The sequence below is a fragment of the Podarcis pityusensis genome (assembly GCF_964106645.2).
Source record: "Podarcis pityusensis genome assembly, chromosome: 4".
Lineage (NCBI taxonomy): Eukaryota > Metazoa > Chordata > Lepidosauria > Squamata > Lacertidae > Podarcis > Podarcis pityusensis.
In genome coordinates this window covers 55,337,110-55,351,594 of record NC_138027.1, presented here as the reverse complement: position 1 = coordinate 55,351,594, position 14,485 = coordinate 55,337,110, and the positions used below count along the sequence as shown (strand labels likewise).

The 14,485-nt window shown below is 42.6% G+C and overlaps 2 protein-coding genes across 2 annotated transcripts; one reads left to right on the top strand and one right to left on the bottom strand.

The window, feature by feature from the left end:
• Positions 1 to 908: 908 nt before the first annotated feature.
• On the bottom strand, positions 909 to 8,739 carry GET1 (guided entry of tail-anchored proteins factor 1). The gene is made up of 5 exons (XM_081004500.1): positions 8,145 to 8,739; positions 6,102 to 6,267; positions 2,959 to 3,026; positions 1,642 to 1,756; positions 909 to 1,143 (listed from the first exon to the last, which is right to left on the bottom strand). The coding sequence occupies exons 1-5, from the start codon at positions 8,265 to 8,267 to the stop codon at positions 1,070 to 1,072; spliced, it is 546 nt and encodes a 181-aa protein (XP_080860626.1). The 5' UTR covers positions 8,268 to 8,739; the 3' UTR covers positions 909 to 1,069.
• A 201-nt stretch (positions 8,740 to 8,940) lies between these two features.
• On the top strand, positions 8,941 to 14,266 carry HMGN1 (high mobility group nucleosome binding domain 1). Its single transcript, XM_081004512.1, has 6 exons — positions 8,941 to 9,111; positions 9,643 to 9,663; positions 9,765 to 9,794; positions 9,891 to 9,941; positions 11,649 to 11,780; positions 13,129 to 14,266. Exons 1-6 carry the CDS (start codon positions 9,097 to 9,099, stop codon positions 13,174 to 13,176), a joined length of 297 nt encoding a protein of 98 aa, XP_080860638.1. The 5' UTR covers positions 8,941 to 9,096; the 3' UTR covers positions 13,177 to 14,266.
• Positions 14,267 to 14,485: the final 219 nt, after the last annotated feature.

Below are 14,485 nucleotides of genomic sequence, written 5' to 3'. Positions count from 1 at the left end.
CAGCAAGTTTATTTGTGTCAATGGTTGTTTGGAAATTTTATCTAACATGTAAGTTCTCACATCTCCTATTTCTTACACACAAGTGGCTAGAATAAAATATGCATCATGCTGAATTCTCTAAGCAAAAACACAGCATGTGGCCAAGAGGGGGAGAAAGAGCCACTGTTGCATAAGGCAAAGACCCTTCCAGTAATATTTTGATACTAATCAAAATCTTCTTAAAAAAGAATCAGAGAAGGAAGGAATTGATATCAGGCAGATACAGTCAAAAACAGAATACGGGCTAGATTAGCTGGAAAGCTCCTGGCCATAAAAAATGTTGGACCTGTGTGCTTCCCCTCTACTCATACCATGCCTTTAGGGGACCTGTGATTTCATAATAACTTACTAACCGGAATCTGAAACCATAAACTGATCCTCATTTTAGATCTTAGCCTGATGTAATGGGGAACTGTAGTTCCCATGATTGAAGTGCTGAAGCTTCAATCCTGTAGTTCCTAGGATTGAATTGCTAAATTGGTAGAATGTGGACTTGACACTTGTTCCTAGCTTAGTGAACTATGGTATATTATGTCTGTACTGTGGTAGTGAACAGTCAATCATAACATATTTGACAACACTGAAATTACAATAGAGAAACAAATGTGGACAAAATTAAAGGAACCACATTATTTTAAAAAGCTATTTTCCTTTCACTTTTAAAATGTCTACATGGCTTTAAAACCATTACATGCACATAGGCTGCAATCCTAACCTCACTTACCTAGAATTAAGACCCACTGAATTCAATGGGACTTACTCTGAGTAGCCATGGTTAGGATTGATCAACTGTCAATCTAAATAGAACTTATGCCCAGCACTGCAGGTTATAAACTGAAAAGAAACTTTACACAATACAATACAATATATTAAAATATTAACAGAATGTTGTGTTAAGATTTATTGATGCTTTATTACTCAATCCCAAACCCTGCCTGCTTTTCATAGGCATGTACATTCCAGATGGTACAATGTATGGATGCTGTATTTCACAAGAAACTGAGAAGTCTGCTGAAACTAGGAATCCTTCTCAGCTGAAAGGGTGAAGCATAATGGCCACAACTTTGTTACAAACCACCAACCAGCAAGTAATGCCAACACCACCTAAAAATAAGAAATACATGCTGTAAGACACTAGTATTCTCAGTAACTAAAACATACATATTTAAACATGTAGGGACAAGAAATCAGATTCAGTAACAACACCAGTAGTTGCAGAAAACACTTGCATAAGGATATATCTATGAGATAACTATTGATTCAGAAGAATTATATAAAGCCCAGTACTACTAGTATGTGTAATCTGGAATCTCTATGCAAATGAAAGATGTGGTTAGGTGTGTGACTATGGGCATAATCCACTAAGTTCTTCCTTCTCCAATGTAAATTATGGAGTTACACAACAAACAGTGCTCTCACTGCATCTCTTATTCATTTTAACATGGTGAGCCAAGCATTATTAGCTTCTGCAACTATTCAGGAATCTGGGAAGGCAGAGGCGTGGCAATGCATTCAAAATCAACTCATGTATAATATTAAGATAGGAAAGATATATGAAATTCCTGGAAAAGCTTGAGAAGCATTAAAATAATATAGGCTTACCTGCCACTCCTGTTGGAAAAGCTACTAAACGTTCTAGTGGAGCTAGCCATTTGCTTGGAAGCACAGTAACTGGTTCAGAGTAATACTTCCAGATTAGTGAGATCATTAAGGCAGCCTGGAATTAAAACAATCGTTACATGATTATGCATGAAAACCTCAAAATAAAAGAGTTCTTGTTTACATCTAGCTGCGCAATCAGCATTTCTGATGCCTAGCAAGTGCTAGGTGCCCATGTTATCCTTAAAAATAACCCACTGTTTAAAAAATCAATACAACTACAGTCGGTACCTTGGTTCTGGAACACCTTGTGACTCAAACATTTTGGCTTCCTAACACCGCAAACCTAGAAGTGAGTGTTCTGGTTTGTGAACGTTTTTTGGAAGCTGAATGTCCGACGTGGCTTCCGCAGCTTCTGACTGAGTGCAGGCAGCTCCTGCAGCCAATCGGAAGCTGCGCCTTGGTTTTCGAACATTTTTGGAAGTTGAATGGACTTCTGGAACAGATTTCGTTCTAGAACCAAGGTACAACTGTACTGTGACCTCAAAGTCAGTGCCACACAAAGTGAGAACCCTGGCCCTCGCCCCATATGAGGAACACAGCCTCTTCTTGATTAGTCATCAGTTCTTGGCTTGCACTGTAACAGCTGGGAAGTCTGCATTTTCTATGCTGGACTATTCAGAGTGCATGGCACTGGACACAGCTTCATGTGATTGGTTGCCAGATGAAAAGGCAGAGCAAAGGAAAGCCTATGGCCTAATTTTCACTCAGATGGTAAATCTGTGCTTGGACTATACATCTCTGGCGTATATGAGCCTATCACATAACTGAATGCACCTTCATATAAAACAATACACACCAGAGAGAGTAAGTGTGTGCATGCGTATCACATAACTGAATGCTTCTTCATGTGAAACAATACCTGATTTGATATGTGCAGGGAATTTGTTTCCGAATATAAACATTGGATATTATGGCACATGGCTAAGGAATATTAATCAATTTTTAGTATTTATTAAATTTGTATACCACCTGTCATCTGAAGATCCCAGGGCAGTCCACAACAGAAAAGTACAAAATGCAAATACAAAATCAAACAAAAACAGACCAATAACCCCCCTCCCATAAACACATTTTAAAAGTCATGCAAAGTTAATCAGCTGAATCCTTCGTTGAAGAGAAACGTTTTTGACTGGAGCCTAAAGATATGTAATAAAGTCACCTAGGGAGAGCATTCCACAAAGGGAGAGCCACTGCAAAAAAGGCCCATTCACATGGTTAGCTTTGAAAGGCTTCCATATATAAACCAATTTTACTTACCTGCAAAATGTAGAATACAATATTTATTACCCACTTTATTTTGGCTAGTTGAGCTGTTCGTGTTTTCACTGTAAAAAGAAACAAGTATGATTTGCATTATTTACATTAATAGGAGACATGATTTTACTTTCAACTGATAAAAATAACTTTTGTTTCCACTTTAAGGATGCTTGCTTCTTTAAAATTCAAATTCTAGAGGCTATGGGTGTATAAGTAGAAACGAAAAATAAAAACTAGTCTCCGGCACCTGTTTCCTTGCTTTTTTCCAAAAACATTTTGTAGTTCACAAAACACGGATATAGAAATATTAATAACACAACACTATCATTGCCTTGAAACTGATGTATCAGCAGATCCCTAAGCTTGCTGTATTTACGGTAATATGTTGTTGTTGTTTAGTCGTTTAGTTGTGTCCAACTCTTTGTGACCCTATATGGACCAGAGCACGCCAGACACTCCTGTCTTCCACTGCCTCCCGCAGTTTGGTCAAACTCATGTTGGTAGCTTTGAGAACACTGTCCAACCATCTCATCCTCTGTCGTCCCCTTCTCCTTGTGCCCTCAATCTTCCCCAACATCAGGGTTTTTTCCAGGGAGTCTTCTCTTTTCATGCGGTGGCCAAAGTATTGGAGCCTCAGCTTCAGGATCTGTCCTTCCAGTGAGCACTCAGGGCTGATTTCCTTCAGAATGGATTGGTTTGATCTTCTTGCAGTCCATGGGACTCTCAAAGAGTCTCCTCCAGCACCATAATTCAAAAGCATCAATTCTTTGGCGATCAGCCTTCTTTATGATTCAGCTTTCACTTCCATACATCACTACTGGGAAAACCATAGCTTTAACTATACGGACCTTTGTCAGCAAGGTGATGTCTCTGCTTTTTAAGATGCTGTCTAGGTTTGTCATCACTTTTCTCCCAAGAAGCAGGCGCCTTTTAATTTTGTGACTGCTGTCACCATCTGCAGTGATTATGGAGCCCAATAAAGTACCATATTTTTCGCTCTATAGGACGCACTTTTTCCCCTCCAAAAATTAAGGGGAAATGTGTGTGCGTCCTATAGAGTGAATGCAGGCTGCGCAGCTAAGCCCAAAGCCAGAACAGGGAGATGGAGCGCTGTGGAGCGCTCTGTCTCGCTGTTCTAGCTTGCGGATGGCTGTGCAAAGCCTCCGCAGGGCAGCAAGGTGCCTGCACCCCGCTGTCCTGCGGAGGCTCCAAGGGCTGTCCCCGAAGCCTGAAGCCTTTGGAGCACAGCGGGAACTTGCACTGCGCTCCAAAGGCTTCAGGGATCTTTGAGGCTGGCAGTGGGGGAAAGCAGTGCTTCCCCCCCAATGCCAGCCCCAAAGAGCAGGTCAAAAGGAACCTGAAGCCTCCAGAGCCCAGAGGGAACTCCCGCTGCACTCCAGAGGCTTCGGGTTGCCTTCACTGAAGCCTGGAGAGCGAGAGGGGTCAGTGCGCACCAACCCCTCTCGCTCTCCAGGCTTCCAAGGTAGCCGCCTGAAGCCTCCAGAGCACAGCGGAAACTCCCCTTGAACACACCTTGTTTTAGAGGGGGAGAACAAGAAGAAAAATTATTTTCCTGTTCTCCCCCTCCTATGGTCCGGTGTGTCCTACAGAGCGAAAAATACGGTAAAATTTCTCACTGCCTCCTTTTATTCCCCTTCTATTTGCCAGGAGGTGATAGAACCAGTGGCTATGATCTTAGGTTGTTTTTTTTATGTGGCGCTTCAGACCATATTTTGCGCTCTCCTCTTTCACCCTCATTAAGAGGTTCTTTAATTCCTCCTCACTTTCTGCCATCAAAGTTGTGTCATCTGCATATCTGAGGTTGTTGATATTTCTTCCAGCAATCTTAATTCCGGTTTGGGATTCATCCAGTCCAGCCTTTCGCATGATGAATTCTGCATATAAGTTAAATAAGCAGGGAAACAATATACAGCCTTGTCGTACTCCTTTCCCAATTTTGAATCAATCAGTTGTTCCATGTCCAGTTCTAACTGTAGCTTCTTGTCCCACATAGAGATTTCTCAGGAGACAGATGAGGTGATCAGGCACTCCCATTTATTTAAGAACTTGCCATAGTTTGCTGTGGTCGACACAGTTTGTGATGACCAGCTTTTTATCTTGACAGAATTCTGTTAGCCTTTGCCCTGCTTCATTTTGAACTCCAAGGCCAAACTTGCCAGTTGTTCCTTTTATCTGACTCCCTACTTTAGCATTCCAATCCCCTATAATGAGAAGAACATCCTTCTTTGGTGTCATTTCTAGAAGGTGTTGTAAGTCTTCATAGAAATGGTCAATTTCAGTTTCTTCAGCACCGGTAGCTGGTGCATAAACTTGGGATTACTGTGATGTTAAAAGGTCTGCCTTGGATTCGTATCAAGATCATTCTATCATTTTTGAGACTGCATCCCAGTACAGCTTTTGACACTCTTTTGTTGACTATGAAGGCCACTCCATTTCTTCTATGGGAGTCTTGCCCACAGTAGTTGATATGATCATCCGAACTGAATTCGCCCATTCCCACCCATTTTAGTTCACTGATGCCCAGGATGTCAATATTTATTCTTGCCATCTCATTTTTGACCACTAGCTTACCTTTGTACATGGATCTTACATTCCAGGTTCTTTATTTTTCTTTACAGCATTGGACTTTCCTTTCACTTCCAGGCACATCCACAACTGAGCGACCTTTTGGCTTTGGCCCAGCCGCTTCATCAGCTCTGAATCTACTTGTACTTGTCCTCCACTCTTCCTCAGTAGCATGTTGGACGCCTTCTGACCTGAGGAGCTCATTTTATATGCCTGTTGTTTTTGTCCATGAAGTTTTCTTGGCAGGGATACTGGAGTGGCTTACCGGTTCCTGCTCCAGGTGGATCACGTTTAGTCAAAACTCTCCACTATGACCTGTCCGTCTTGGGTGGCCCTGCACAGCACGGCTCATAGCTTCTCTGAGTTATTCAAGCCCCTTTGCCATGACAAGGCAGTGATCCATGAAGGAGGTATTTAATATAGTCATGTTTTATATTATGCATGTTTTTTAAAAAACATGTTTTTTTAAAATACTGAGAACAGTACAAACAATCTAAAAAAATTAAACAGAAGTGAAAGTTAGGCTAATGATGCAAATATAAGTAGCAAGTATTTACCATGAGTCTTAAGTTTATCAGTCATTTTGTTAATCTTCCTTTCCAGTCGGGCATATCTAGCAAATTCATCCATCATACTAATGGTAGAAAGTTCTTGCTTCATGTTCTGAATTTCAGATCTCATTTGTGATTCCTGCTCAGCATCCTTTTGTAGCAATCTGGATATCTGACAAAGAGAAAGATGTCCAAACACCTGTTGATTCATCACTTTCCTCTTTTTTAAAAAAGAAAATGAATTTATTTGTTCTAAAACATAGTTACTGCTTACTTCTCTCTAAGCAGTCTTTTAGTCCCTCTCCTAAACAGCTTGATCCAAGTACACTTTGAAGTGTGCCCCAAGTTATTTAAGTTCAATGTTTTGTAAGCAGAGGCATCCTAGGCTGCCTTGCACCCTTGACTAGGAGTTACATCGGCACCCCATTCCCCCCACCCTGCCCTCATGGAACAGAAACTCAAAAAGGTTTTCTTTCATGCTCCGCCAGTGAACGCTTCTAATAGTGTGCGGGCAGATGGACTCCTAGCCACTGTAAGGCAGAAAGGAGAGGTGTGATTTTTGTGCCCTTCCTGCAGGGTTTGTGCCCTTGATGGGGGCCAACCTAACCAACTACTAGGTATGTCCCTATTTGTAAGTTTATCGGAATTTTAAATGAAAAGCAATGAATAATTTCCTAGAAAGACCTTTGTTAGCAGTCTACCTCCTTCCCAACTCTTCAATATATCATGCTTGGACCAGAGTGTCCAAACGCACAAAAGCTAAAGGCTGTGTTCTCAAACTCTGAACCTAAAGATGAATGAAGCTACCTTTTAAAAAATAATAATAATACACCCCTACCAAGGGATGGGTGCATCGATTTCTAGTCTGCCACTTTTGATTGTTTCTGTTCCATTATTCTGTTCCATTTTTTACATTGATCCTCTTTTAAAATAAGTGTTTTAATACTATGTTAAATTATGGGTATTTTCTCTCAAAGCATGCATATATTTAAACTGCTGAGAATTCTGTTGCAATTTGGCAGGGGCAGTGTGTCCTGTTTCACTGCTTGAGGCCAAATGGGAAGTACCGCCCTGCTGCTACCATACCTGCTGCTGCCAGATATTGCCTGCTGTGCTGCTGCGAGGCGCCAATTTCAGGCAAGATTGCACCAATTCTGGGTGAGATTCACCCCAAATGGATGGAATCTTGCCCAAAATTGGTGGTGCTTCTCCACCAATGGCAGAAAAAGCAGGGCACGGGGGAGTTTGGGGGGTTGGGTTCGGTTGCTTGAGGCAGTGGTTTCACCTTGCCTAATGGCTGTGCTGGCTCTACAATTTGGAGAAAAGCAAAATTCACCAAATAGCTAGGAAGGTGGCAAGCTATTTCCATTTGAAAGACATGCCTGCTGCATACTTTTTCCGCTGACTCCAAATCTGAACCTCACAGCCAAAGAATGTTCTGTTGTTATTATATTTATTTATATCCCACCTTTTCCCCAGACTAGGAATCAAACAAGGCAGCTTGAAATACAGCTTCCATCCATAAGGCCGTTTTATTCCATATACTCTCTGCCCTGAATGCCTCCAAGTGCAATCAGTGTAAATGGCTCTGACCTCTTATTTTTTTAAATAAAACAACAGAACAGCCACATCCATCACCTGGATCGCCTGCCTGCTAATCCAGAGTGACCTCGCTGCTTCCGTACTTGCGATAACGAAAATGACTTAGGGTGGCATTGACGTTTCCTCAAAATAACCTATAAAAATTAATTGGCCTAACTTAAGACATGTTCATTAATTTCAATGGGTCTACTCAGAGTAAAGCTCAGTGTGCACTAGGCCCACAGGGAGACTCCCGAGGAAAAATGGGCGATAAAGATCGGGCCGTCCCTAGCGATGTCGGCGGCTGGGCTGGGAGACGCTCCGCTCGACCCGCCCCGGCCGACCATTCGGCCCTCCCCTGAACTCGGGCCCCAGCTGGAAGGCGGCTGCCCTCCCCACCCAGGCAGAGCGAGGGAGGCGGATCGGGGCGCCGTCGCTATGGGAACCCGGCGGGCTGACGTCACTTACAATGGAGGAGCAAGAGGGCAGGAGGATTTTGAGGAGGTTACACAAGAACACGGAGCTCAACACGAGGAACCAGGCGCCGTCACCCGTCACATCTCCCGTCTCCACTAGAACCTCCTCGTTCATGTCTCAGGCCGGACTGGACGTGGCGGGGGGGGGGCAGAGGGAAGGGAAAGGAGTAGAGACACGCGAGGAAGACGGAGAAAAGCGGCTGCCAGTCTCCCGCCTCTGCCAGAGAAGAATAACGGGGTGGGGGAGGGGGAGAAGGAACACTACAGAAAAGGCTCGGGCTCGCGGCCGCTTCTCAAACTGCGCAAGCGCACATCCTCCCTCTTCACCCCCACCACCCCCGCCCCGTGGTTTGTGCCTCGCTGGATAGTTTTTTTTCGTAATAACAACCGCGGTCGCTGAGCTCACGCGCTCCTGTTATGTGTGCGCATGCGCGCACATGTCACAGTTACTGTCACCCTCTTGCCGAGACAGCCTATCAAACCCGCCCAGATGGAGGGGAGCAGCCCGCCTCCGCCTCAGCGCATTGAAGTCGACGGGTCTCTCCTCATGGGTGGGACGGACTGTTGTGATTTAAAAAGAGGGCGCGCGAAGTGGGCTCGTCCAATAGGGACGCGCGCGCCTCGGAGCGGGGAGGGGGGCGGTGTCGAGGAGAGCGAGCGAGCGAGCGTGCGCGCGCGTCTCCCCCCTCCCTTCCCATCCGGCTGGATCCTGTTGCGGTGCCGCTGGCGCTGCTGGGATGGTCGCGGGAGGAGAAGGGGGGTCAGACGGGCGGGCGGGCACACTCTTGGTCTGTGCGCAGGAGTGAGAGTCGGACTTCCCAGTGGGGCTGGAGTAAGAAGTGCCAGCCGCCGCCGCCACCGCTCCCGCCGCCCGACGATAGGGAACAAATAAAAGCACAAGGGAAAGCCGAGCGCCGTCGTTCGGCATCGCCGCTTACTCCGCCATGCCGAAGAGAAAGGTTGGCGACGGGCGCGCGCACACTTTAATGTGCGCCGAGAGCGCGTACTCCCTTCTTCCTCCCCGAGCTCCTTTACCCTTCTCCTTCCCCTTGTAAATGTAATATATTTATATATAAAAATATAGGCGAGCGGGCTGTCCTTTCATACTGGGGGGGGGTTCTTTTTTTCTGCGACGACTTCGTCGTGAGGGCCCAGTTTTCGCGCTCCTATTCTAGAGGGGGGAGGGGGCGTGACGGTTGTAAATGGCCGCGAGGTTCGCCGAACTGCGGCCTGTAACGTCTCGCGTGCCCGTTCCGCTCGGGCAGCCGAGGAACGAGCGTCGCGCAGGTTCTGGAACGCCTAGAACTTTTGCGCGGACGTTGGTTAAGGATACGGCCTCAGGTTCGAATTCTCGACACAGCGGCGGGAAGGGGGGGGCGTGTGCGCGGTGACGTCAGGGCCCCTGGACGGTGTAGAACAGGCGTTAATGCGCATGCGATGTTTCGCTCTACCGCCCCCGTTCCTTTCTCATATTTTATGTTCCATTGCAGGTGAACGCCGCTGAAGAAGAGGTAAGTAGGAAACGTTTGTATAGTATTTTAAAGGATCCACGAGGATTGTTAGTATTAAGCAGACAATTAATACTGTTTTCTTTTGCTTTGGTTTGCTGTAGCCAAAAAGGCGATCTGCACGCCTGTCTGCTGTAAGTATAAAATTGCATAGACTTCTTATTTACCCATTATGTTTATTGTGAATATTAGAATTAAAACATAATAATTGTGTGGTGTTTCTCTTTCAGAAACCTGTCACTGCCAAAATTGAAACCAAACCAAAAAAGCCAGCTTCAAAGGTGAGAGGTTTTGGGGAGGGAGACAAACAAGGTGTCTGAAATCCTTTTTGGAAGCTGGCTGAAGATATTATTTCATTGTAAAATGGAGCAATGTTACTACATCTCGGCAGTAGAAGCAGGAAACTACATTGGGACTCAAGTCACGATTGAAGTGTGGTCACCCTATGGACCACATTCCACTAATGGTGAGGTCAAGGGTGGAAGCTGCCATGGCAGAATTCATGCCCACCTGTCCCCCGATACTGGAAAGATAAAAGCTGGGGCTCCCGATTGTCCATATGCAGCTGCGGCCTGAATTTGACGTGTTTTCCTGCCATGCTACTTTTGGGGGTTTGGATCCATTCAGGAATGATTAGGAGCTACTGGACTTACCTGATGTCTGTCAAAAGTAGCATAGCAGGAAAAGGTGCCAAATTTAAGCTGTGCTAAATTCAAGTCACAGCTGCAAAGGGATTTTCATTTGTTGTATTTGTACACCATTTTTCCACAAACTGAATCATGCTCAAAGTGTCTTGCAACAAAGAAACAGATGTATTTAAAGCAAGCAATACAAGAACAATTTCTTAATAACAAAGCAGAACAAAAACATAGTAACGTAAATTTATGTGCTAGCTACCTAGTGTAGGATAGCGGTGAAGAGTTTTCTGATGAATTGTGCCTTGGTCATGAACTCACTAGCTGGGCTTGGCCAAACCAATACAATATATTCTCATTCTTTCCCTCACCTTGGTAGCATGGGGATAATATTGTACAGGGTTGTTATAAACATTGCTAGCATACTGTATGTTCAAAATGTTTCATATACCAAAGTGCTCACTTTTCACTGTAGGCTCTGAGGCTACTTCTCTTGGTGGTTTCCCAGCTGTTTCCTCCCACCATTCCTCTCTAACCAGTCCATGCATCACCTGAAGCAACCATTTTGCTTCAGCTTCACTGAAAAGGGCAAGAACATCAGATTAATTCTATTTGGGTCTAAACTAACTGTGTTATGAACTCAGTTGCTGGTTTATTTGAACAAATAAATAATAAATCTACAGTTTAAGAAAATAAAATATTGGGGGGGGGGGGGAATCCTTATCCAAAATATCTAACATCAGTTTACACAGGGAAATGTAGGGTGGTATCCAGTGCTGGGCAAGACCTATTTTAGTATTCCATATAGACCAGTGGTCACCAAACTTGGCCCTCCAGCTGTTTTTGGACTAAAACTCCCATCATCCCTAGCTAACAGGACCAGTGGTCAGAGATGGTGAGAATTGTAGTCCCAAAACAGCTGGAGGGCCAAGTTTGGCCGCCACTGATATAGACTGATTGTAGTACAAACCTTGGAATAACTAAGAACAGCCAGATATGCTCTCACCATGCTAACAGCTTCATTTTTTCCAAGGAATGATGCTTTGCACCATGCATAGAAATATATGCAGTGAGTCCTGGTAATGTGCTAAGACAACATGGCACTAAAAGAGCACTCTTTGGGGCTAGATGCATATATGTGAGCCAGCATAGCATTCCTGGCACCTTAGATCTTTCTAAACATGTTTTAATCTGATTAAGACCAGTGCTTTTTCTGGGACTACTCAAGGGTACACAGTACTGGCACCTTTTTTGTCCTGGAAGAAAAGCACTGATTTAGACCACAAATCTTCACATTCTGACGAATGAGTTATTTTAAAAAGACTAAATGCTGAATGTCTTATTTCATTGCAGGATAAGCCTGAGGAAAAGAAAGCCCCAGCAAAAGGGAAAAAGGGACCAAAAGGTAAACAGGCTGAAGAGATTAACAATGAGGAAGTAAAGGATAACTTGCCTGCAGAAAATGGAGAAGCAAAAAGTGATGAGGTAAATTTTATGGCTTTATTGTGTATTCTCTAGTCTTCTGGTTTAAATTCAAAATGGCTGTTCTGACTTAACTGGCAGAGAGAACGTCCCAGCATTGCCTTGTATGGATGTTGCATGAGGACACTTAAACAAATTTAATATCCCTTTCCACTATCCCAGAGAAAATATTTATATTGGTAAAGGAGGCTAATGAGGTAGGAAGAAGTGGAGGAGGAGTTGGCATTGCCATTGGGTTTCATGCCTCTGTATACCTGTTTCTGGAAATTGCAAGTGGGGAAAGTGCTGTTGCACTCTGGTTCCGCTTGCGGGCTTCTCATAGGCATTTGGTTTGCTACCATGAGAATAGGCTGCTGGTCTAGATGAGTCTTTAGCCTGATTCAGTGGGGATTTTCTTACTCTGGGTTGCTATGCATTTTAGTAAATTCTTTCATCCTCCACTAGCATCTTTCAGTAGTCACACTAGTGGATCTGGCATTTTTTTACTACTAATATTCCCAGTCCAGGCTCTTGCTATCCTGGATGATCGGGCCAAGTAGATCAATCAGTTCACCAAACATATGGCGAGTGATATAATGAGTTTCTATTCTACATTGAATTTGTATATCATTTCAAAAGTAAGCATATACTTAACAAGATGTTTTATTTCTAAACTAGTCAGAAACATCATTGTTATGAAACACACTACTATTTCAAGTCCTTGAATTTAAAGTTACTCTGTGCCAATTGAAATGAAGCCTAAGGACAAGCATTAACATAACATTTTAAGTATAAGCTTGAGTATTTGGAAAGTTCATCATGCATTACAAAGTTCTGCACGGAATTTGTATTGTCCAGTAATTTTATGAGTAAATGTATTCTTTGTTAACCACAAAATAATCTTTTAGCAGGATATGAGTGCAGAATGAGTATCTTTGATGTGACTATATCATAAGGAAGCTTTACGGATTTTTAGTGAAATTAGTATGGAAAGCAGTACTGAACATTCCTGAAAATCCACAGAAACAGAATAAGATAACTCAAACTACAGCTGTAAACTGAAATACCATAATGGAATATGAGGCTCATCAATGTGGAGCTATGTGTTCAATATTTGACTGTAGATAGACCATTAAAAGCAATGTTTTTCTACTTGTGAATTGTATATATTAATCCTTTGTGGCCAGTCACTCTCAAACTGGTTGATAAAAATGTTTTGGCTCTGTAATAGCATACAAAAATTATGTTGATCCTAACTTTCATGTTTAGAATACCAAATAGCTTTTAAAACAATGTTTTAATAGTCCTTGAGTTTGAACTTTGAAACATATATGTATAACCATTGTTACGTTAAACTTTTTTCTTTTTTCAGGCCCCAGTATCTGATGCAGCAGGAGAAAAAGAAGCAAAATCTGAGTAACATCTTGTACAAAGTCTCTTAATCAGTGGTTTGTTTGCCACCATCTTGTACAATTCAGAGGAATATTTTTATCAACTATTTTGTAAATGCAAGTTTTTTAGTGGTTTTAGAAAAGACATTTTTTAAGCATGAGGGGATCCCTCCCTCAATATCCCATTTAACGTAGTTTTGAGTGTAAATGCTTTGTTTTTAAAAGGTAAAAAATCATGTACTGGTTGTCTCTCTATATAACCAGCAATTAATGGAATGTTAGATTAAGGAGAAATTTCAAAATATTGATTACTTACAGTGCTATCCTATACATGTTTACTTAGAACTAAATCCCACTGGTTTCAGTGGTACTTATTCTTTAATAAGTGTGCATAGGATTGCAGCCTTAACATTCCAGAGGCCAGGGTGGGCAACTTGCAATTTACATGTGGCCCTTTAAAGCTATTTTTATGCAGGACTTCAGTTACTTTAAATTTAGCTTTGTTTCCTTAAATTTTTAGCCTTTACAAATAAATTTGAATATATGATGGAAAGATATGCCCAGCATATGCCAGTATCGTCCCCAGAGGCAAACAAGTTGCTCACACCTGCTGTATACTGTGGGATGGTTTTTGCAATTGTTAAAAGAAGCATAGCACAGATAAAACGTTGACATGGTGACAAGTAGGAAAATGTCTTTACACTTAACACGTATCCCCCTCGATTTGTCATCAGTAGAATGCTTCCTCAGAAAACCCAACTTGTTCCCTGGTGTTGGATCTCCCAAATTTGTTTTATCTGTGACAAGAGTTATTTTTGGTAGTGGTAGTTTATTTTTTCAACAGCTTTGTAACGTGTTGTGAACGGTTGGAAATCTGGGTGTGTAGTGTGTGTGGTGTTCAATTACTGAGTAGATAAAATTTCTGGTTAAGCAGACATGACTTTCACATGACAGTATTTGAGACACTGGTACTTTTCTACTTTGAATTAATGGTCTATCAAAGAAGTCATAATTGTCAGATGACTGGTTTACATTCAAATTATTGGAAGAAGAATCAGTACAAATAGTTAATGTCTGTGGTTCATCAAACAAGATCCAATAAAATATTGGTCATAAACATTTTGTGAGTGTTTCTCTTCAGCTTGACTGAAAATTAACTGGGATGTAGATTTTTAAAAACAAGCAAACATGCAGTTGTATTCCTATAACATAAGCTTTCACTTTAGTGAATGAAATTTCAGTAATCTATGGTTTTATAGCCATCCCCAGTATCTGTTGTATGGCAGCTTAGGTATTGTACGCAATGTTTCCAGCCTTTTTTTGCATGGAAGGAGAGTT

Excerpts from the sequence above, each read along its gene's own strand:
- GET1 (XM_081004500.1), bottom strand. The coding sequence starts at position 8,267 with ATGAACGAGGAGGTTCTAGTGGAGACGGGAGATGTGACGGGTGACGGC. Across the intron at positions 6,268-8,144 it reads TGCCCTCTTGCTCCTCCATT|ATATCCAGATTGCTACAAAA; the intron begins GTAAGTGACGTC and ends TCTCTTTGTCAG. Across the intron at positions 3,027-6,101 it reads TGATAAACTTAAGACTCATG|TGAAAACACGAACAGCTCAA; the intron begins GTAAATACTTGC and ends TTCTTTTTACAG.
- HMGN1 (XM_081004512.1), top strand. Across the intron at positions 9,795-9,890 it reads GATCTGCACGCCTGTCTGCT|AAACCTGTCACTGCCAAAAT; the intron begins GTAAGTATAAAA and ends TTTCTCTTTCAG. Across the intron at positions 9,942-11,648 it reads CAAAAAAGCCAGCTTCAAAG|GATAAGCCTGAGGAAAAGAA; the intron begins GTGAGAGGTTTT and ends ATTTCATTGCAG.